Below are 22,974 nucleotides of genomic sequence, written 5' to 3' on the forward strand. Positions count from 1 at the left end.
TAAGCCACTTGAGCCCAATGACCTGTTTCTATACCATGTATTCTGTGTATTTCTCTGTGATCAACTGAAGGATAGCCTACAGACAATATTTGGGACAAAGTAACTCTTCCCTCAGAAGTAAAGGCCACTACAGCATGAAGCTTTCATGCTACAGGAGCCCAAATGCTCAGGTGACATGTGCCATAACAGGCATTTGCCAGTGGAAGATGATTATTGTATTAGTGCCTTGTGTATGTCATAGGAGGTGCCACTGTGCGCACATCAATGAAGTGCCCACGTGCAACAGGCTCTGGTCATTCCCAGGATTGGTTGGAAATGGTAGTGAACAGCTTGTGAGCAGGAATGGAACAGTAAGCTCAGCAATGTAAATTTTATCTGTGCTACTACCCATTTCTGCTGCACGTAGGCGGTGAAAATCAGCTGCCAGAAACTCAGCCAAGCTGGCATTACACATAAAATTAGCCTAAGTTATGAACATAGCAACTTTCAAATTTGTAGATTTATATAGGGTTTTTTTTTAATAGATTCTTTAGCTTGCATAAAACAACAGAACTGTTGACTTAATTTGCTTGATGAAGCATAACTACCTCAACCTATCATCCTGAACAGGCAGCTAGAAGCTTTGAGTTAAATTTAACCACTGTTACGTTCTTGGCTAAAGAACATTCCAATCTGAAATTGAGGTGTAGTACAAGCTGTTCTTAGACATACTGGCTGTACAGTCTGTAATGATGGGTCTTCTTTTTTTAAAGGTGCATTTATGTTTCCCTATATCATCATGCTGGTCTTCTGCGGTATTCCTCTTTTTTTTCTGGAGCTTTCCTTTGGGCAGTTCACCAGCCAAGGCTGCCTTGGTGTGTGGAGGGTTAACCCTATGTTCAAAGGTAAGAAGGTCCATTTCAAAAATCACCGTGCTGTACAACAAGGGAATGGATAGGCAGCACGGGAAAGCTGGAGACGGGAATGTAACTTAAGAAGGATCTGTATTGAAAGGATTTTGGAAGAATTTCCAAGCAGACTCTGGAGTCCTGTATCTGTAACTCAAATTAAATGCTGGCAGGGAAAATTTTGTACTGGAGCATGATGTGATATTTGCAGCAATTTTGAATTATGTAACTACAAATACCAGTTGTGTCACAATCAAATGTGAATAAGTTTACCAGGACAAATCTTTCAAAATGATAATTATCATAATGTTTTGTTACATATTTGTTACATTATATTGCAGGAATGTGGGGAGAGGTATGTTAAAGAGTGGCTGTTGTAATTTATGAAACTCAAGCTATTTCAAACAATTATGAATCCAGTGTCCTGTAACTTGATCAGACTCATGTCTGTTACATAATTTTGTTGTATTTTCTAGCTGTTCTTGTGTTTTAAGCTGTATGTTCATATATGCTAATCTAGCAAGAAACAAACACTGGGATTGATTGATTTTAACGGCAGCCCCACCAACACCATGCCCCACCCAACTCCCAGTGAGAATGGTGTGTGAGATGGATTAAGAGTGGGCTGAGTCCTCTTACCAACCCCAGGCAATGCTGTCCGCACCTGACAACATCTTATCTTCGATGACTCTGAAGTTGGCCAAGGCTCCAACTGCAGGATAAATGTGGGCTGAATTTAAATATAAGAGTCAGGGCCCAATGACAACATTGGTGCCATGACATGATTTTTACGAAGATTTGGGGGGAGGACTGCCCCTATCAATGCTTCTGGAGAAATCTGCCAGGATGCACTAGAGTGGCTAGAAGAGGCCAGGCTAAGTAACATTTCTGATGGTTCAGAGGAGCAGGAAGAAATCTCTAAGGCCCTTTTGCCCTCCCCCTCCCCGTCCCCATTTGGGACCACCTTCCCCCCCGGAACCTGCATGGCTCCAACTCCTGGCACATATTTTATACTGGAGTTCATTCCCTTAGGCCCACAGTAGCTGAAAACTCCTAGCTTAATTCTCACACCTGTTCAACCAGGCGTCCCCCACTCCTCGCTCTCCCCAGGTGTGCACCCTGTGTCAGGAATCATGCAATATACCTACTCTTCACCCACCAATCCCCTCCCCCTACCCAAAACCCCCACGTTAAAGACAGGGCCAACTTAATTGTTTCTGAAGCAAATACTATACTTATTGTTCGCATTTTTGTGCATACAGAAAATAACTTGAACCCAAGTTATATCATAATATGTAGAATCTATGTAGAAGTTACCCTTTGTCTTTGCTGCTATTCCTGATTATCTGTTCAGTCTAGTTGTTTCACAGGTTATTGCTGCTTTGTTTCATTATGTTTTTCGTTTCTCTTTAGTAAAGTACACAACTTTTGTTAACTTTGTTCCTGTCCTTGTCATTATGAAAGATATTTGTAAGTGGGAATGGCACAATATTCTACTTGCCCTAAAAATCCACATCAATTCAGAACTATAATACTAAATTGACAACCTGATCCCAAGAGCCACAAGGGTGAAGATTTCACCTGTGCATTATATGTGACAAAAGTATTAATTAATCTTGTTACACAGCACAAAGAGGAAATCTTCATCCAAGGACAGATAAATCTGACCTGCGATGAAAGCTCAGCATTGCCATTTTGTTCATAAAATGGAAACATCTTCCAAGAACCAAAGCTTTTTGCTTCAATGAATGTAACATTTCCTGACAGGAATGAGAAACTAAATCCTGAGATGTACAAAGTAGAATTGTTTGACTTGTATTCCTTATTCTTGTGAACAGGAGTGGGGTATGGGATGATGGTTGTTTCCACATACATTGGGATCTACTACAATGTGGTCATTTGCATCGCCTTCTACTACTTCTTCTCCTCCATGACTACACTTTTGCCATGGACATACTGCACTAACTCTTGGAACAAGGAAGATTGCAGTAGCATGCTGAACCCCAACAGAACTGCCAACATCAGTGATCTGTCACGAAACATCTCAACATTGCTGAACCAAACTGCAAAGCGGACCAGTCCTAGTGAGGAGTACTGGAAGTAAGAGCAGCCTTTCCAGTTAAGAACAATGTATTGCTGTGGGACTTTTGTGTCAGTAGAAGCTTACTGTTATTTCTTTATTTCCAGTACTGTACTGTCCTGAAAGCAATGGCTTACGAGTTGGGCACAATTCCTTGGGCATTTGCAATCTTTTGGTTCCTCACAAATATGCGCTGTCTATGCCTAGTGTGAAAGTTGGAAAATCTATTGTGGGCTCCATCCCGTTAAAAGTGCTGATAGACCTAGGAGCAATGTCTGCCCTGGACCCTGGCAGACATCCCAGTGTCTGCAGGGAGATTTGTACGCTTGTTTACTAATGCTGGTTACCAATGCCACTTGGGACATTTCCAGGGCACCCACCCATCTTTGAAGAATATTTGGGCATTGTGGTGGTGATGGTGGGGGAGGGTGGAGGGCAAAGCTGAACTTGAATATTCAGGATTCCAAGTCACAATTCCAGTCTGGACCCTTCCTTTATTTGCCATATCTGCTAATAACTGGTAAGGTCTGCCCGGCGCTGTGGAAACTGGAACTCCTGACATAGGAAATCCCCATTGCCCCCTAACAGAACAATTGGAATCCTTGGTTTATGGCTCAGTTCTGGCATATCTGAGTCTCAGTCTAATTTCCAACCCATTTGGCAGGATGTCACCAAAGCTGAGGCAGGGTGTGTGAGGAAGGGCTACCAGGGTCAGGGTTGAGGGGCTGAATTTTCAGGGTCCCCTGAAGTCAGGAATGGAGGCAGGGGGGCACTCTGAAAATACCTGCCTCGGGCAACGTGTCAACTTCAGTGTGCCGATCCTGGTGTTGGCAATGATCAAAAGTGCAGGGCAAGGGCTGGGCTGGAATCCCGCTTTCATCCTCATTAAGGCCAATTATACCTGTTAAAAAGGGACAGGGAAAGATGGGATATGTAAACGGATAGGCAGGTTGTAGAAGCTGTCAATTTCAAAACTGGATACACAGTGGGGAGCCAGCCATGACTGCCCCAGGACATTTCCACGGCCCCTAAGAGGGTCAGTAGGGCAAAGGGGGACTTGGCACTTGGTAAGGGGTGCTGTTGATGCTGCACAGGTGGCAGGATAAGTGGGCACTCAGCTCCTAGGCTTTGAATGTGGTGACACCCCCTGGCATCACATGTATAGACGAGCAGGGGATAAGGCTGTCAAGGACAATTGACTGGCCACTGGTCCAGAAGGAGGGCTCCAGCTGCAATGGGGACACAACTGTCATATTTTGGGCCCCATCGCAATAATGGGCAACTCTCCTCGCAGAAAGGGCAGAACCCCAGGCATTAGGAAGGCAAAGGAGAGGGAAGAGGGGCAAGAAAATAACAGAGGCCAAACCCTCAACATAGATTGACTGTTGAAGATGGGGCTACCTAGAAATGGCCAAGAACCAGTGTTGCAGGAGGCTGTGACTCTCCCAGGTAGATGACCACAGATATCTGTGCCCTCATCACCGAAAACCTTGCACCTCACAGCACTGGTCGCCGTGCCCTGCAAGTAGCTGCCAAAGTCATTGTAAACTTGAACTTTTTCACTTCTGCCTCCTTCCAAGAACCAGCTGTGATCTTAGTGACATCTCAGAAATGGCTGTACACCACTCCATCTCATTGGTCACTAATGCCGTCTTTGCCAGAGCTGGACAGTACATTCCTTTAACAACAGCCATGGCCTTGCAGGGAGAGAGGACATTGGTTTTTGCCTCCATTACCAGACTCCTCCAGGTGCAGAGCATTATCAGTTGCACCCATGTGGTCATTACCACCCTCAGCTTCTAGCCAGTGAGATCCATCAACAAGAAGGGATTCTACTCCCTCAATCTTCAACTGGTTTACTACCACAAGGACCTCCTCCATGCATGCCCTTGCTCTCCTGGTAGCTGTCATGACTCCTTCATCCTCCACCAGTCTCGGCTGCCTCACGTCTTTATCCCGATTCCAAAAGTGCATGGATAGATCCTAGGGGACAAGGAAGACGGGAGCACCATACAAAGGGACAGAGATGATACAGCTAATGCCACCCGCTCAGCAGGGAAACCATTGAGCAGGCGATGTGATTCTGGTGCCTGGACCAACTGGGTGGTGTCCTCCGGTGTTCTCTTGCAAGGGTCTCGGTCGTTATGGTGATCTGATGCACTGCCCATAACGTTGCTCTGCGAAAAGCTGTGGACATTAAGGAAAAGAGATATCCTGGTAGGAGACAACTCATTGGAGGAAAAGTGGGAGGGAAGAGGAAAATGAGGCATGAGAGATGATGTTGAAGAGAGACAGGTTCCTCCTGCACAACTTGGTGGCCTTCCCTGTCAGCCTCCTGGAAGAAGACCTCTTTCTTCTCTCTCACGATCTCCAGCATTAGATCCAGGTCACCATTCATGAACAGAGTGTCTATCTTTTTTTAATTCATTCATAGGATGTGGGCTTTGTTGGCTGGGCCAGCATTTAAGCCCATCCCTAGTTCCCCTTGAGAAAGTGGCAGTGAGCTTCCTTCTTGAACCGCCGCAGTCCATGTGGTGTAGGTACACCCACAGTGCTGTTAGGAAGGGAGTTCCAGGATTTTGACCCAGCGACAGTGAAGAAGTGGTGATTTCCAAGTCAGGCTTCCAAGTGAGTGACTTTGAGGAGAACTTCCAGGTGGTGGTGTTCCCAACTATCTGCTGCCCTTGTCCTTCTAGATGGTACTGGCCATGGGTTTGGAAGGTGCTGTCTGAGGAGCCTTGGTGAATTCCTGCAGTGCATCTTGTAGATGGTACACACTGCTGCTACTGTGCGTCGGTGTTGGAGGAAGTGAATGTTTGTGGATGTGGTGCCAATCAAGCGGGCTGCTTTGTCTTGGACGGTGTCAAGCTTCTTGAGTGTTGTGGGAGCTGCACTCATCCAGGCAAGTGGGGAGTATTCCATCACACCCTTGACTTGTGCTTTGTATATGGTGGACAGGCTTTGGGGATTCAGGAGGTGAGTTACTCATTTAGGGTTCCTAGCTCTGACCTGCTGTTGTAGCCACAGTATTTGCATGGCCAGTTCAGTTTCTCGTTAATGGTAAACCCACCCACCCCACCCCCCCCGGAGGTTGTTGATAGTGGGGGATTCAGTGATTGTAATTTGTAATGCCATTGGACATCAAGGGGGGATGGTTCAATTCTTTCTTGTTGGAGATGGTCATTGCCCTGGCACTTGAATGGCAAGAATATTACTTGCCGCTTGTCAGCCCAAGCCTGGATATTGTCCAGGCCTTACTGCATTTGGACATGGCCTGCTTCAGTATCTGAAAAGTGGCGAAAGGTGCTCAACACTGTGCACTCATTAGTGAACATCCTCACTTCTGACCTTATGATCATTGATGAAGCAGCTGAAGATGATTGGGCCGAGGTCACTACCCTGAGGAACTCCTGCAGTGATGTCCCGGAACCGAGATGACTGACCTCCAACAACCACAACCATCTTCCTTTGTGCTAGGTATGACTCCAAACAGTGGAGCTTTCACCCTGATTCCCATTAACTCCAGTTTTGCAAGGACACCTTGATGCCATACTCAGTCAAATGCTGCCTTGATGTCAAGGACAGTCACTCTCACCTCACCTCTGGAGTTCAGCTCTTCTGTCCATGTTTGAACCAAGGCTGTAATGAGGTGAGGAGCTGAGTGACCCTGGCGGAACCCATACTGGCTTCAGTGAGCAGGTCATCGCTAAGAAAGTGCCACTTGATAGCACTATTGATGACCCCCTTCCATTACTTTACTGATGATGGAGAGTAGAATGATGGGGTGGTAACTGGCCGGGTTGGATTTGTTCTGCTTTTTCTGTACAGGACACACCTGGGCAATTTTCCACATAGCCGAGTAGATGTCAGTGTTGTTGCTGTACTGCAACAGCTGGCTAGGGGCGCGGCAATTTCTGGAGCACTACCTTCAGTACTATTGCCGGAAATTGTCAGGGCTCATAGCCATTGCACTTTCCAGTGCCTTCACCCGTTTCTTGATATCATGTGGAGTGAATTGAATTGGCTGAAGACTGGCATCCGTGATGCTGGGGACCTCCGGAGGAGGCCAAGATGAATCGTCCACTCTGGCTGCAGATTGTAGCAAATGCTTCAGTCGTATCTTTTGCACTGATGTGCTGGGCTCCACCATCATTGAGGATGGGGATATTTGTGGAGCTGCTGCCTCCAGTGAGTTGTTTAATTGCCCACCACCATTGTTTGTGGGACCGCTTAGCTCTGTCTATCACTTGCTGCTTATGCTGTTTGGCACGGAAGTAGTCCTGTGTTATAGCTTCACCAGATTGACCCATTTTTAGATATGCCTGATGCTGCCCCTGGCATGCCCTCCTGCACTCTTCATTAAACCAGGGTTGATCCCCTGGCTTGATGGTAATGGTAGAGTGGGGGATATGCCAGGCCATGAGGTTACAGATTGTGTTTGAGTACAATTCTGCTGCTGCTGATGGCTCACAGTGCCTCATGGATGCCCAGTCTTGAGTTGCTAGATCTGTTCAAAATCTATCTCATTTAGCACAGTGGTTGTGCCACACAACATGACGGAGAGTATCCTCAATGTGAAGGCAGGACTTTGTCTCCACAACAACTGCATGGTGGTCATTCCCACCGATACTGTCATGGACAGATGCATCTGTGGCAGGCAGGTTGGTGAGGATGAGGTCAAGTATATTTTTCCCTCTTCCTGCTTTTGGTACCAGGCCTCAGGCTCCCCTGTGACATTCTCTTTCCTTCTGGTTGTGTGGGAGGTTTTGGCACAATTAGCAGATTTCTCCCTTATGACAATCAGCACTCTCGGTGATGGCTGCTGTGGGGAATCTCAAGGAATCTTGTGACCAACCTCCATTCCCACCGCCACTGGCTCTAAGTGGATAGGAAACCCATATCAGTTAAGGGCTCAACCTCCGTGAAAATCTTAACTTTAATAAGCTTCCCACCAGAGGTAGGTTTCTGACCCAAAAACAGATTCAGCTCCTGTTTCTTCTTCCATGGTGAAAATTCAGCCTTAAGTGTCATTCGGCTTAATCACTCATGGGGCTTGATCTTGCCCTTATGAATTTGGGCAATGATCATGGTTTCCAATGGCTGTATCACCATCACCAGAATTGTGGCTAACTTATTTCCCTCTCCTTAGCCTGGGGGAATTGAACCTAATTGCAATGCCATTCCTACTCACTGCTCAAGCTGAGACTAGTAAACTTAGCATCGGTGATGAAACCTAGGTTTGAACCTGGAATCACCTTGGCTGCACGGTTTGCAGGACACCATGAAGTTCACTTACCAACCAAGACATTAGGCATATTTTATCATTGCTTCTGTTCCCCAAATTGCCATTGGAAACATTAAGAGAGACAGTGACGGTAGAATGGTTAATTGCACACCTTAGATTGCGGACTGCCCACCTAGCTTCCTGTTGATTACTGCCTGGGAGCTCTGATTGTAGTGAAGTCCAAGAATGTGACAAGAGAATATGAGATGCCATGAGATCCTGCAGATTGGTCTTATGAATCAACACAGTTTCCCAAGTTTATGTACATATTAAATAATTGTTTTTTTAAAAAAAAAACCCTTCTCTACCATGTGCAAAATAAAATGTTCCCTGGTCTCTGTTATCACATTTCTATCACAAAAGGTAGGATGTGCCTCGCGAGCAAATCTGGCTTCTTTTGTGATGAACATACCCTGTCCTTCACTCCACTTTCAATGGCAGCAGCAAGATTGGGTGCTCACCCTGTCTGGTGACACAAACCTGCATGCTGAACAATGTGCCATCCCAATAATGATTCTGTCAAAGGTAAATGAAACAGGCTTCCCCATTGCTGCTGTATAGCCAGGAATTGTGCGTATTTTTACCCTAGAAATAATAGCCGAAGAAAAAATGCCTCCTGCATAATCAATAGGCAACTGCAAGACTTTGAAACAATTAACAACAACAATTAGTTCATTCTAAACTGAAGAGAAGAATTGTAAAGGAATCTGTAGCTGATAAGTAAAACAGGACAATGTTTCTAAATCAATGCTAACTGAAAGCATGAGAGATTAAAACTTTCCTACTGGGTTTGCAGCTATAAATACACTGCTGTCTGTCAACAGCTATTCAACAGCAGGAAGTAATAGTGTGTCTTCTTAAGAGGCTTTGTCTGCTCCACAAGAATGAAGGAAGCTATTGTTCCACTAAAACATTTCCCTACCATTAATCTATCAATTCATTCAATTGGATTAAAGTTTAACAGCAGTTTGGATTGGAGATTATTTATTGATCTCCATTCTCTAGTTGGCTGAGATCAATCAGTGAGAAATTGGGGGTGTTAGTATCCATTTTTTTGAGTGCTACCAGTGTCCCAAGAGCTCCAAAACGGTGTCTGTAGCAAGCACACATTTGTGCAGCAAATTGCACCATATTGATGCAGTCATTAGTATTATTCAGTGAACACCTACTGGAAGTATGCAGAGCAGGCAGATCATGATGTCATTAAGTGTTCTATACTCCATCCAATTACCCGTCTTAATCTCACACATCTGAACACATGTTCAACTGCAGACGGTACCTCCCCCACGAGCGTTATTTTAAAAGATCATCAACTGCTTGCAGGTTTGTTGCTATTTGCTCTCTCTGCTGCTATGATTCTGAGTATTTGGAGCTTTTTATAGTTTCAAGTTTCAAAAGTCTAGAAGGAGTAGTGTGGCAGGGGCCGAAGGATATTTTGCTGCCTTCAGGGTTTCTGCACAAACTGATTGCTCCTAGATTTGGGTACACTAGGAGATACTCCCCTTGGAATATGGCATAATTTGACGAATGAAGAGAGACCATGCAGAGCAGGACAAACTACTGGAAGAGGGAGGAGTAGGAGGAGCGGGAGAAGTATGCTTGGCAGGAGACCAATATGTTCAGGGAGCAATTCTGCTACAGTGTGGAACAGTGTTTGACACATCTGTGCATCAGTAAAGACATCCTCACTGAAACCTGCCATCTGTTACAGCCACAACTACAATCTCAGAGCAGGGCAAGAATCACATTGCCAGTAATTATGAAAGTGCCTGTGGCGGTTGTAAGAGGCTAAGACATCCCACTGTATAGTTTTATAAAATATATGTAGATGTGTTCATTACTATTTCTAAAATTTTAAAACTGAGCAAAGATCCTTAAAATGGTTGAAACTATGTCTGTCTGCAACTCCTGAACCAAAGGAGCCACCTGGCAGTTTTAGGAAAACTCACACCATGTTATCTCTGAGGAACCACTAACAACCCCCCTGTGGCTTGTACAGCCCAACTGCAAAAGGAGTTATACAAAGGCCATCTGCATTTAATAACCCAGGCTGGCCAGAAGGAGATGGATCATCCGCTAAGATAAAGGCCCCGCAACCTTCCTTTCAATTCTTAATGACTGAGGCAATTAACAGTCTTTGGAACCCAGATGATGAATACACATCCTTTGAGAAAGGCCAGTTGGAGAGATAGAAGGCCTCTGGCTTGTGGAACAAGCAATATTGCCTTGCTGAACTCCATAGCTCAGTCTGCTGTTTACCATCCAACTGGCAGCCTCACAGAAAAGGAGCTCTGCCCAGGTGAACATCTGACCCCATCTACACTGCTTCTGCTGGAAATTCTGTACCATTGCCTATAAGATGGATTCATATCTTTGTACCTAGCTCTTTGTGTGAAGTTAACACCACCAGAAAAGTGAATTATACAGCATCAGTTTTCAGCTCACCAATCCCTGTGAAGGAATACCTCATTGGACTTTGTTTCGGTACTTGGAAACCCACGTGAAACAATATTTCTATTCTCTGTGGTCTCTGCGTTGTAAATCTTTCTTCTCTCTATCCTGCTCTTTACTTTCTGAGTGTGGAGACAACATTGCAACCCTCCTTTCTTGTTTTGAGTCTGAGCAGATAAAGTAACCCTTTGAGTTAATCCTGTCTCCCATTTGCTGTGGGGTTATTCATTAAAAAAATTGGATCGCTCCACAACTGAGGTGTTGGGAAATAAGCCATTGTTTATAAAGAAGGAAATGAATCAAAACACCTTTCTATTTATGGACGGGTGGTGAGAGGAGAAATTATTGCTGTTTAAAGTACCCCCCGGCCACCCTGTCCAATTCACAGTGAACATTTATACCTTTAGGACCTTCTAAGGGGGAGTGAGAGATATTTGCAACAGTTGCAGTTTGCCATTAACTGTTGTGCGATGGAAATCACTGAGCCTCTCTATATCCAAAGAGAACTAACCACACTTCATCCCCTTTTGTCAGAAACAAGTAAACAGAGTGATCACATGGCTTTCCTAGGATTGCAGGCTTCCCCATGGTGCAGGGTGCCATTGACTGCACGCACACCACTTTGTGGGCACTGGATGTCAACTCTCCCCTATAACAGAACAGAAGGGGTTCCACACCCTCAATGTCCAACTGGTGTGTGACAATAGGCATTGTAGTAGTTCAGTGCCCAGTATCCTGGCAGGAGTCATGATGCCTTCATTCAGCTGCAGCCCACTGTGTCAGCTGGATGTGAGGCACCATGACAAACAAAGAGTGGCAACTGGGAAACAAGGGCTATCTGCTGCTGACACAGCTGATGTTTCAAGTTGGCATGTTGAAACAATGCTTTTGCTATCTGGACTGCTCAGGAAGAGCCCTGCACTACTCAGCAGATGGGGTATTTAAATTTGTTGGTGCCGCCATGAAGGATGGTTCTTGCCACCAACTCAGCAAGCAGCTGAGTTGGAGGAGAATGAAAAGGAGAAGGGAGAAGTAAAATAGGAGGAAGAAGAAGGGAGGAGGGGATTTAGACAGCCCTTTCTGACCGGGCTGCCTATGAAAAACTCACCTGAGTGCAATACCAGTAACTGCAGCATCAATTCCCTATTCACTAGCAGTCCCATCTCTCTGTCACTGGCCATCATAGGGTCCACTTGGCCAAAATGCAAACATAAAAGGAAGCACAAAATAAATATTTCAAACCAAATTTGTAAACAAACTCATGCCATATTGCATGCAAATGTCAATAAATCATCCTTGTGTGTTCCCTTAGTGTGTGCCCACCATATATGTTCATCATCCTCATGCATTCTCTTCGTTTCTGTCCTCCGTGTTCCTTTGCCTGGCCTAATGGTCATAACACTACCCCAGTGGCTGCAAAATGGCTGGTGTAAGGATGGTGACTCTCAATGGAAGAGACAGCAGATGAGGACAATCTCAAGCAGCTCTGGGTTGCGGACCATCCATCAATCTGGGCTGGCTGGCTGACAGGCAACAGCAGGAATTACTAGCTAGTTCTAGTAATCTGTTGGAGCACAGATAATTGGATTGTTGTGACAAACTGCCTGCAAGGCCCTGTGCACACTGATGCCATGATGGCAGCAGTCTGAGCTTGCAGAACAACAAGCTGAACTTGTCTGACAACAGTCTGACCTTTCAGTGCTGCATTCAGCCACTGGGTAGCTGCTGCTTGTGATGCGAAGAAACTTGCGACAATGGCCAACCAGGCAATGCATCATGAAAGTGTGCAAATAGGATTTGGTTACCACTTTCACACCAGGATGAATGAACGCCAAGCTGCATGTAAAGCTCTGTGCCAAATTGGTGCTGGACACCTGTTTGCTCAAGGACATTGGCCGGACGCTTTCCTGCAGATTTCCCAATACACCAAGCATTTCTTTGTGCGTATATCATCACCGTTCCTTTGTAGACTACCTCACCAGAGTTCTCTGCAGCAGAACCCGTTTGTGACTTTTCCCGTCAGCAAGCTTGCCCCCGCACTGGTTGCAGCCCACTTGTGCCCATGTCTCACCATCTGCAGATCTAGTCAGCGCAGTGTCAGTATTGGAGCTGGTGGCTGCAAATGCAAGATCAAACGATGGTGCTATGTCTTCATCATGACTTTCTTAATGGAGTTCTTCCAGTGCCTGCTTAGGGTGCATCTCTTGCCTATCTGAAAGGGGAAAGACACCAGGGTAAGGTTGGGATATGGGGAAAGGGGAAAATTAAGAGCTGCATGTTTACACCATCTTCAGCTTGTATATCCGAGGAGAGTGTGGGATGAGGGGGAGGTAGGATGTGAGAAGGAGGATTATGTATGAAGATACTATTAACTTCGATGGTTTTAGCCCTGCCATTGGCCATGGCCCCGGCAATGGGTGTTTTAGCCATGGCAACACTGTCTCCTCCACGATAGTTAGGGCATGCAGGCATGCCAGTCTCTCTCCAGTTAGCTCCTGCTGTCTTCTTGTGACACTTTGCCCTGTGAGAAAGAGGGAAGTGTATCAGTGAGTGACATGTAGTCTGTTTGGCTGATGTGGCAATCATGGTTGAATAGCTGGGAGTATGTAGCTGTGAGGTCTACTGTGGCTGCTAAGCGTGTGATGAAATGTATGAATGTTAGGTCTGAGCAGTGATTGAAAGAGATTCTTGTTAGGTGAGTGATGGGGATGTAGTGATTTGAGTGGTCGCTGAGGCTACCGGTAGAATTGGCGGGATATAGCATTTGAAGATGCATTCACTGACCTTGACCACTCATGTAAGATCATTGAGCTTCTTTTGCACTGCGTCCAAGTCTTTGAGGGTTGACTCCGTGTTTTGACCGTGTGTCTGGAGGGCCCCCTTCCCCACCCAAGTTTATACAGGACATCTCTCCTAAGACCTCTGGTGTAGTGTCCAAAAACAATGTAGCCTATGCTCTCCCCATTCCATCATTTCTCACTCATCCAGGTCAGAGTATCTTCAACAATAACTTTCGGCAACTGGTGCAGCCACAATGCACTCCCCCTTTTAAGAGGTGCAAGCTAGCTTTAAACAAAGCAGGGTAGCTTTAAGTGGTGCTAACCACTTGCGTATTGGCCCTCTGCTGCTGCGTCCAGGCAATCAACAGTGTGGTTACCATTGCTGGTTGTAAAAGTTGTTGAAATGAGCAGGCAGTTGGTGTCTGGCTGCATTGCAGTCACTGCTGCCGGTTAATGTTGCATTATGGTCCCATGCCTATTTTTGGGGACATTATTTGGTCATCATTGTCTCAATATGGCACTTCAGTAGAACAATCAGTAACTTCTTTACCGCAGATGAAATAATCTCTGGTGAATGCATGGATCAAAACAGAAAATAAAATTATTGCATTAGGAATTCCAGAATATTTGATCACAATGGAACACAGGTATATCTACAAGTTTTGGATTCAAAAATGAGAAACTCATACTCCAGCCCCAGTATTGAGTGACATTCACACTTGGGTTTGCCAAGAGTTGATGCTTCCCCGCCTCATCTAATATTTTACCAATGCTGTCGTGTAACTGTATCCCTTAAAACAGTTATCAGAATAGAATACACTGCTGGGTTCGTTGGGCAGGATCCAGGTTAATTATCTCATTTGCTGATCTGTTGGGGCCATTGAAGGTGTGTTCCATTGCAGTATATGGCATTAGAAACGATGGCCATCCTGATTAAAAGAAAAATCTGAATGCATTTTTAAAGCCATCACACACACGGGCCTAAATGCCAGTGCCTTGGGATCATAAATTAGACAATGACCCAGACACACTGGGTCCCAACCTTCTCTTCCTGTTTTTGCAGAACCTGGCCCAAATAGGTTCACCTGGGTCATAGGGAGCATAGCTTTGGAGTTGGGTGAGGGATGGGGAATGGAGGGAGGTGTGTAGGTGTAGGAATAGCTCCCAGGCCTGAAAGTTTGCTTGTTCCCCAACCTGTTGGAACGACAGACAGTCAAGTACATGGAGGGAAAGCAGGCATGCTGGCTTGCTAACCAACACATGTGGAGCCCAGCTTGACTCCAGTCCTGTAGCTGGCTTGGAATCACCCCCACCTCTCCCAGAATAGGCAGCTGCCCATCACATTTTGAGGCCTCTTGGGATGGGTGGGTACCTGGCATGCTCAGTGACACTTCCACCCACAATAAGCCTGTTTGCAACATCATTGTTAATCAGAAATCCAACCCACAAGATATACTTACTAATGTGGCCTTAGAGTTTGGAATGTAGTTTTCTTATGTTGCAGAAAATGTATCTCAGCTCTTGTCCTCATTAATTTTTATAGTATGTCACCTGATCTGGAGAATCCAGCCCTAAGTATTTGTTTCCTATTAGGATGTTTGTCTTAATTTGTTTTTCTTTCAAAAATCCCAGTTTTCTATAGAGGCTGAGACCAAGGTAAGTTATAGAAAGGTCAAGTATGAGTTTGGAGGAGGTGAATACAATATGGCGGCTTTGGAATATGCACTGACTATGGTCGTATTTGTTGACAGTTATTACGTGCTGAAGATATCCGATGGCATTGGAAATTTTGGAGAGGTTCGCTTGCCATTGCTGGGCTGCCTTGTTGTGGCCTGGGTTGTGGTCTTCCTCTGCCTCATTAAAGGGGTCAAGTCTTCAGGAAAAGTAAGTGCACTGCTGCTATTTACAAATACACAAATTGGAGCAATATGAATGGAAGCACTGGTCAAGGTGGCTGGGAACCAAGGACATTTATTTTGTAAGGGTTGAGAGTTGGAGTGATAGTGTCTCCTACAGAGGGAAATGCTAGCTTTTCCAGATCACAAGTGATTTCCCAGATTACAAAGGTAATCTCGCTTACAGGCCCTGCTCCCTTGTTATTACATTACATGGGATGGCAGGTGGAAGCTTCATCACTGAACCTGTACAAATCCGGCATAAAGGGTGGAATTTAGTGTTGCCAACATTGGTCCCACTCACCAGTTGGAGAACCAGTGGGAAACCCATGTCGGGTTTCTTAACTGGCTAAAGCCAGGCCCTCCCTGGGATTCAGGACTCAGGGGTTGGAAATCCCACCAGCCTAGAGCTGACAGCCATTCAGAGACCAGCAGCTCTCCATTACCAGCAGTGCCTCTGGAAGTGGTAGCTGCTGCCAGCAGAGCTCCAGAGTCAGGGATTGTTGGAGGATACCCAGACTCGAGTGAGTGAGGGAGGATGTGGGTCATGGGTTGGGGGTCGGGGACAGGGGGCAGGGGGTTTGGAAGAAAGGGCAAGGATGTGGCTTTCCCGATGTCTTTCCCGATCAGGCAAGAATTGCCTTTGAAAAAAGGACCCCCTTCTGAAGGCCACAGGCAAACCCGACAGAGTTTACTTGGTGGCCTTCCACTCACATTTAACCCTGAGCCACCACTAAATTCTCGGGGATCGTTGATGTCTAACGGCTCAATAATGAGTCTAATTGACACCCCACCACAAGAGTGCGAGTTCTTCCCATGGGCCCATTCCTACCTCCATCGTAATCGCAGGAGGTTTTCCCACTGCTCGGTAACTGGTATGCGGCATCTCCTGTGATCGAATGGGCCTGGCTGCCATGTTTTTGCTGCAATGAGCTGGCTTAAAACCAGCCCAAAGAATTCAATACTAGGTACAGATAGACAAAGCAGACCACTCAGACACCTCTCTCCAGCAATGCTTCCAGGAAAACAGAGGACATTTCCCCAGTTTGCCTCTGAAATATTTACTCCCTGAGCTACAATACCAGTAGATAGATATAACACAATTTTGTGCATCATAAGGTGTAATCAGTGGATCTCTCATATATTACTGGGACAGATCTAGTTTCTACCATCAGCCTCACCAGACTCAAAGTTAGATCTCTCCCAGCTTCTGGACAACATTACTGAGAAAAAGAACAAAAATATCAATGACTACTTTTACTCCAAATCAAAATATGTCCCACATAGTCAATAACTTGTGGTAATGCCAATCCTGGATGTGGGGTGTGAGCAGATCCAATTCTTTCTGTGAGAGGTGGACCCAGAAACTTCAGTTAAAATGATGAGAATATTAAAGAGCTAGACTCCACATCTTCAAACACCCAGAAACAGCAACACATCAATGCACCACACATGATAACCCAACTGTTAAATTACGCCAGCTGCAGAAATATTGAAAATGGCCCCTTAGGAACCTTTTGAGTGAGAAAGTTTTTGCAATTACCACTCAGAAACATTATATGCTCACACCATTTCCTATAGTGAAAGGACTCATAATAGAGGGAAATTGATGCACTGCAATTTCAACTTTCTGCACTGATATGAAATGGACGATCTAAAATACATTCCACCTGATGTTGCTTAAATAAGGAAAGTGGGTGGGGTGTGTAGTGGGACAGCTAATTCAATATCATCCATTTTACACCATTGCCTAAAGAGAGGGAGAGGAGAAAGATCAGCTGCAACTATGAAGGCAAGAACAAATTCATTTTTAAAAAGGGATTAATTAATAAAAGTTAATGCCAGTGTCAGTTTGCTCATCACCCCACAGACGTTGTCCTCATTGACATAGGCAGCAAGACCCTTGTACATGTTGAGTATGGCCACGGGCCGATGCTTCTCCAGCACTGCACCTGGGATGAGGCTTCTCCACAGCTAAGCAGTGGCCACTCTCTTCCAAATCTTAGGGGTCAGTAATCCACCATCCTTCCCAGTTGGCTTGTTAATCTCTTGGCCAATGGTGAGAGATTCAAGGAAGAAAACACGTAGCTGAGCAATCTTATGGTGTACATCAGATTTGACAAACACTTTCTCGAGTAGATTTAGCAAATGAATTCTCCCAGTTTAGAAGGTAAGGGAACCCCAGGTGCAGTGCTGGAGGAGCATCAGCCCGTGGCCATATCCAACAGGTTCAAGGGTCTTGCTGCCTTTGTCAATGAGGACAACGTCTGTGAGGTGGATGAGCAAATTGACATTGGCACTGTGGTACAGGAGACCATTCAGGCGGAGGAGTGAAAAGCAATATGGAAGTGGTAGTCAGAGGGATAGATGGTGACTGGGGATTCCGAAGATGCCAGGTGCCATGGTGAAGGACGCTTTCTCACAGCTAGAGATGAAGTAGGAGGGGAAAGATCCAGTTGTCATGGTCCATGTAGGAATCCATTGACACAGGTAGAACTTGGAATAAGGCTCTGCTAAGAGAGTTAGAGGTTGGAATTAAAACACAGAGCTTCACAGATATTCAGGGGACCTGGATGTCCTTGTACACTCACAGAAAGTTACCTTGCAGATACATCAAGCAGTCAGTAAAGCAAATGATAAATGGAGGGATTGGATTATAAAAGGTCTTACTGCAATCATAGAGGGCCTTGGTGAGACCACATCTGGCACACTACACCACAATCTGTACAGTTTTTGTTTTCTTACCTAAGAAAGGATATACCTGTCTTTAGAAGGAATAAAATAAAGGTTCACTAAATCGATTCCTGGGATGAGGGGGTAGTCCTATGAGCAGAGATTGAGTAGCCTAGGTTTATATTCCCTAGCATTTAGAAGAATGAGAGGTGATCTCTTTGAAATATGTAAAATTCTTAAAGGGTTTGATAAGGTAGATGTTGAGAGAATGTTTCCCTTGGCTGGGGAGTCTAGAACCAGGGTCACAGTCTCAAAATAAAAGGTCGGCCATTGAGAGCTTGGATGAGGAGAAATATTTTTTAATATTTCAAGGGTTGTGAATCTTTAGAATTCTCTACTGCAGAGATTTGTGGATGCTCAGTCATTGAGTAATTCAAGTCAGAGATCATCAGATTTTTGAATATTAAGGAATTAAGGAGTATGGGGATTGTGCAGAATGACAGTTTGGAGCTAGAAGATTGGCCATGTTCTGATTGAATGGCGGAGCAGACTCAAGGGGCCACATGGCCTATTCTAGCTCCGGTTTCTCATGTTTCGTGTAGAAGCTTTGCAAAGCATTGTGGCTCATTCGTAGAATTTACCCATAAAGTTGTCCATTTTAAAAAAAATAGTGTGTTACTTTAAAAACATTCTGTACCCCATTTTAAATTTAAAAAACAGGGAGCTGCTTCCCTTCTCCACAAATCAGGGTTGCATCCCACTCTTTTTTATAACTGAGGGAGTCCTTGCTGAACATAAATTTCCTGATTCAGCTTTTGTTCAGTTGCTGCTCCATTCCATTCCATTATTGCTAGCATAAAACCTGCTAATTGTGGAATGGTAATCAAATATTGCTTAGTCTTGTCGTACCCAGCGTGAATATTTCTGTGTTCCTTTTCTAGGTGGTGTACTTCACAGCAACATTCCCATATGTTGTGCTGACAATTCTGTTTATCCGTGGAATCACTCTGGATGGAGCTGTCAATGGCATCAAGTACTATCTCACGCCTCAGTGGGACAAGATTTTAGATGCAAAGGTGAGCCGATTATGGTGGCTTGACCAGAGCCCCTTCAGAAAAGTACTGTGTTCCTGAAGATTAGGTGGCATTATGGCATGTGATCCTGTTACAAATTCACAGTGTTCACTGTACCATCCCAGGAAAGAGCCAAATAGACACCTGATGCTACCTCACAGGGAGAGAAGAGTGAAGAACCATTTGATGCTAGCTCAAATTTTACAGGTTTCCCAGTATCCCATAATAAAACAAATAATAGTTGAAATTTCTACACACCATCTAGTCATTTGGTAGAAGAAGGAATTGTGATCTTGATTCCCTTAGTTGTGCCCAATCTCAGTCTGGCTATTGAGATCAGGAATAATGCTAACCAGAGGTTAATAATGGATGTCACTTCCATCTTCAACAGGGGTATAAGCTGGGCAGTAGTGGGCTGGTCACTTGTTATACCCAACCAGAAAGGAAACTCTGAAGTGGTATACAATTTGGGGCTGATCTATTGTCACCATTTGCTGCCCCCACCGAAGTTCAAAAATTCTGCTCAGTATTGGAAAATGAGTTGACCAGGGATACTCCTGCCAATGTCCAAGTGCCCAATTGTAATATGTCACCAACGGATGATGGTCAAGTTGCTATTGCTGTGGCCCTGGGATAGGGATGCCATACTAAGTAAAGAGATGAATTCAGATAAATTACACAATAGAAATGGGAGGGAATATAGTTATTTTAAAAAAGCTTGAGTGCAAAAAAAATGCTACATCCTACTTTGATAATGAGATAGAATTACCAGTGTGGATGTCTGCACCACACCTACAAAGTAGCATGTGGGGAAAGCTTCTGGAAGTTACAATTCTCACAAAGAATTGAGCAAAAAAAAAAAGTGAATATCTTAAGTGTTATGTTTTGTTAAATGTTAACAGTTGTCTGTTTTGCATTGTATTCCAGGTCTGGGGGGATGCTGCTTCCCAAATTTTCTACTCCCTGGGATGTGCCTGGGGTGGCCTGATAACCATGGCGTCTTACAACAAGTTCCACAATAACTGCTACAGGTTAGGGAGTATTCTCAAGAACAGAATAAAAACAGCATTTTGTTTTAACCCCTTAAGATATCCTTTTTTTCATTCATTCATGGGATAAGGGTGTCACTGGCTAGGCCAACATTCATTGCCCATCCTTAAATACCCTTGAAAAGGTGGTGATAAGCTGCCTTCTTAAACTGCTGCAGTCCATGTGGTGTAGATACACCCACAGTGCTGTTAGGGAGGGAGTTCCAGGATTTTGACCCAGTGACAGTGACGAAACGGCGATATACTTCCAAGTCGGGATGGTGTGCGGCTTGGAGGGGAACTTGCAGGTGGTGATGTTCCCATGCATCTGCTGTCCTAGTCCTTCTAGATGGTAGAAGTCGTGGGTTTGGAAGGTGCTGTCTAAGGAGACTTGATGTATTGCTGCAGTGCCTCTTGTAGATCATAGACACTGCTGCTACTGCGCGATGGTGGTGGAAGGAGTGAATATTTGTGGATGGGGTGTCAATCAAGCGGGTTGCTTTGCCCTGGATGTGTTGAGCTTCTTGAGTGTTACTGGAGCAGCATTCATCCAGGCAAGTGGAGACTATTGCATCACACTCCTGACTTGTGCTTTGCAGATAGTGGACAGGCTTTGGGGAGTCAGGATTCCTATGCTCTGACCTGCTCTTTAGCATTTTATTATTCTTGACTTTCTTCATGGAAAGGTTTAAATGTTCTAGCTGCTTTAGCGCCAAGACAAGCTAAGCCCCTTAATCCAGACCAAAATAGTGGCCGATTTCAACTATATAAATTAAGATGAGCCTGGCCGATGACTTTTCTACGAGTGGATTGTGCCAAGGTCCAGGAATACAATAAAGAAGAAAATGAGAAAAACAAACAGGTCCCTTGCTGTCCATTCTTAATGAAGAGGAATTTTGAGATACTATATTGGTGGCACCATGAGCTATGGTATGGAATGGAGAACAGAAGTATATGACTTCAATAGGAACTATTCTTTCTTGGGATAGGGAAAATACCCCCAAGAGCTGGGCATCTTATTTGTTGCACTGGCATCCCAGATGAGTGCTTTCTTTATGGCAAGGCCTACACTTTCTATGTTTGTGAACAAGCAAGAAATGAGTTTGCTGATCACTTTTCTTTAAAGCACAAGCACCTTTAACATCACATAAAGAAAACAAATACTTTCCTCCTTGTAAGAGCTATTCTTGTATTTGGAGCACTATTAGTTCAATTGAGAGAGCAGTGCTACTGTAGGCATGAGGCATAGATGATTTCACCCAATGACTCCATGAATAGTTAATGAGAATTTTTTTTAAATTATCCTTTCACAGGATGTGGGCATCACTGGCTAGGCCAGCATTTAGTGCCCATCCCTAATTGCCCTTGAGAAGGTGGTGGTGAGCTGCCTTCTTGAACTGCTGCAGTCCATGTGGTGTAGGTACAAGCTGCTGTTAGGGACGGAGTTTCAGGATTTTGACACAACGACAGTGAAGAAACAGTGATATATTTCCAAGTCAGGATGGTGTGCAGCTTGGAGGGGAACTTCCAGGTGATGGTGTTCCCAAGCATCTGCTGCCCTTGTCCTTCTAGATGGTAGCAGTCATGGGTTTGGAAGGTGCTGTCAAAGAAGCCTTGGTGAGTTGCTGCAGTGCATTTGGTACATAGTACACAATGCTGCCACTGTGCGTCTGTGGTGGAGGAAGTGAATTTTGAAGGTGATTGATGGGGTTGCCAATCAAGGGGCTGCTTTGTCTTGGATGGTGTTAGGCTTCTTGAGTGTCGTTGGAGCTGCACTCATCCAGGCAAGTAGGGAGTATTCCATCACACTCCTGACTTGTGCCTTGTATTTGGTGGACAGGCTTTGGGGAGTCAGGAGGTGAGTTACTTGCCACAGAATTCCCAGCCTCTGACCTGCTCATGTAGCCCTATTATTTAGTTGGCAGCTCCAGTTCAGTTTCTGGTCAATGGTAATCCGCAGGACGTTTTTTAGTGGGGGATTCAGCGATAGTAATGCCGTTAAATGTCATGGGGTGATGGTTAGATTCCCTCTTGTTGGAGATGGTCATTGCCAGGAACTTGTGTAATGTGAACGTTACTTGCTGCTTATCAGCCCAAGCCTGAACGTTATCCAGGTTTTGCTGCATATGGACATGGACTGCTTCAGTATCAGAGGAGTCACGAATGGTGCTGAATATTGTGCAATCATCAGCGAACACCCTCACTTCTGACCTTATGATGGAGGTCATTGATGAAGCAGCTGAAGATGGTTGGCCCTTGGACACTACCCTGAGGAACTCCTGCGGTGGCATCCTGGAACTGAGGTGATTGACCTCCAACAACTACAGCCATCTTCCTTTGTGCTAGGTATGACTCCAACCAGCAGAGAGTTTTCTCCTGATTCCAATTGACTCCAGTTTTGCTAGGGCTCCTTGATGTCATACTCGATCAAATGCTGCCTTGATCTTGATTTCAAGGTCGTTCACTCTCACCTCACCTCGGGAGTTCAGCTCTTTTGTCCATGTTTGGACCAAGGCTGTAATGAAGTCAGGAGCTGAGTGACCCTGGTGGAACCCAAACTGAGAGTCAGTGAGCAGGTTATTGTTGAGTAAGGCAACTTGATAGCACTGTTGACAACACCTTTCATCGTTTTGCTGATGATGGGGCAGTAATTTGTCAGTCTGGATTTGTCTAGCTTTTTGTGGATAGGATATACTTGGGCACTTTTTCTGTGTTGTAGCTGTACTGGAACAGCTTGACTAGGGGCATGGCTAGCACAAGTCCTCAGTAATATTGTCAGAATGTTGTCAGGGCCCAAAGCCTTTGCAGTACCCACTGCCTTTA

At 45.0% G+C, this 22,974-nt stretch overlaps 1 protein-coding gene across 7 annotated transcripts in view; it reads left to right on the forward strand.

The window, feature by feature from the left end:
- The window catches only part of slc6a9 (solute carrier family 6 member 9), a 232,694-nt gene that overhangs the window by 187,672 nt on the left and 22,048 nt on the right, over positions 1–22,974 (forward strand). For all 7 annotated transcript variants that reach the window (XM_041208030.1, XM_041208028.1, XM_041208029.1 and 4 more), the window contains 5 exons: positions 753–884; positions 2,726–2,987; positions 15,234–15,366; positions 18,992–19,126; positions 20,051–20,154. In XM_041208030.1, coding sequence (XP_041063964.1) covers positions 753–884; positions 2,726–2,987; positions 15,234–15,366; positions 18,992–19,126; positions 20,051–20,154 — 766 coding nt within the window. The remainder of the gene's footprint in view (positions 1–752; positions 885–2,725; positions 2,988–15,233; positions 15,367–18,991; positions 19,127–20,050; positions 20,155–22,974) is intronic.

The sequence above is a fragment of the Carcharodon carcharias genome, chromosome 16 (genome assembly GCF_017639515.1).
Source record: "Carcharodon carcharias isolate sCarCar2 chromosome 16, sCarCar2.pri, whole genome shotgun sequence".
Lineage (NCBI taxonomy): Eukaryota > Metazoa > Chordata > Chondrichthyes > Lamniformes > Lamnidae > Carcharodon > Carcharodon carcharias.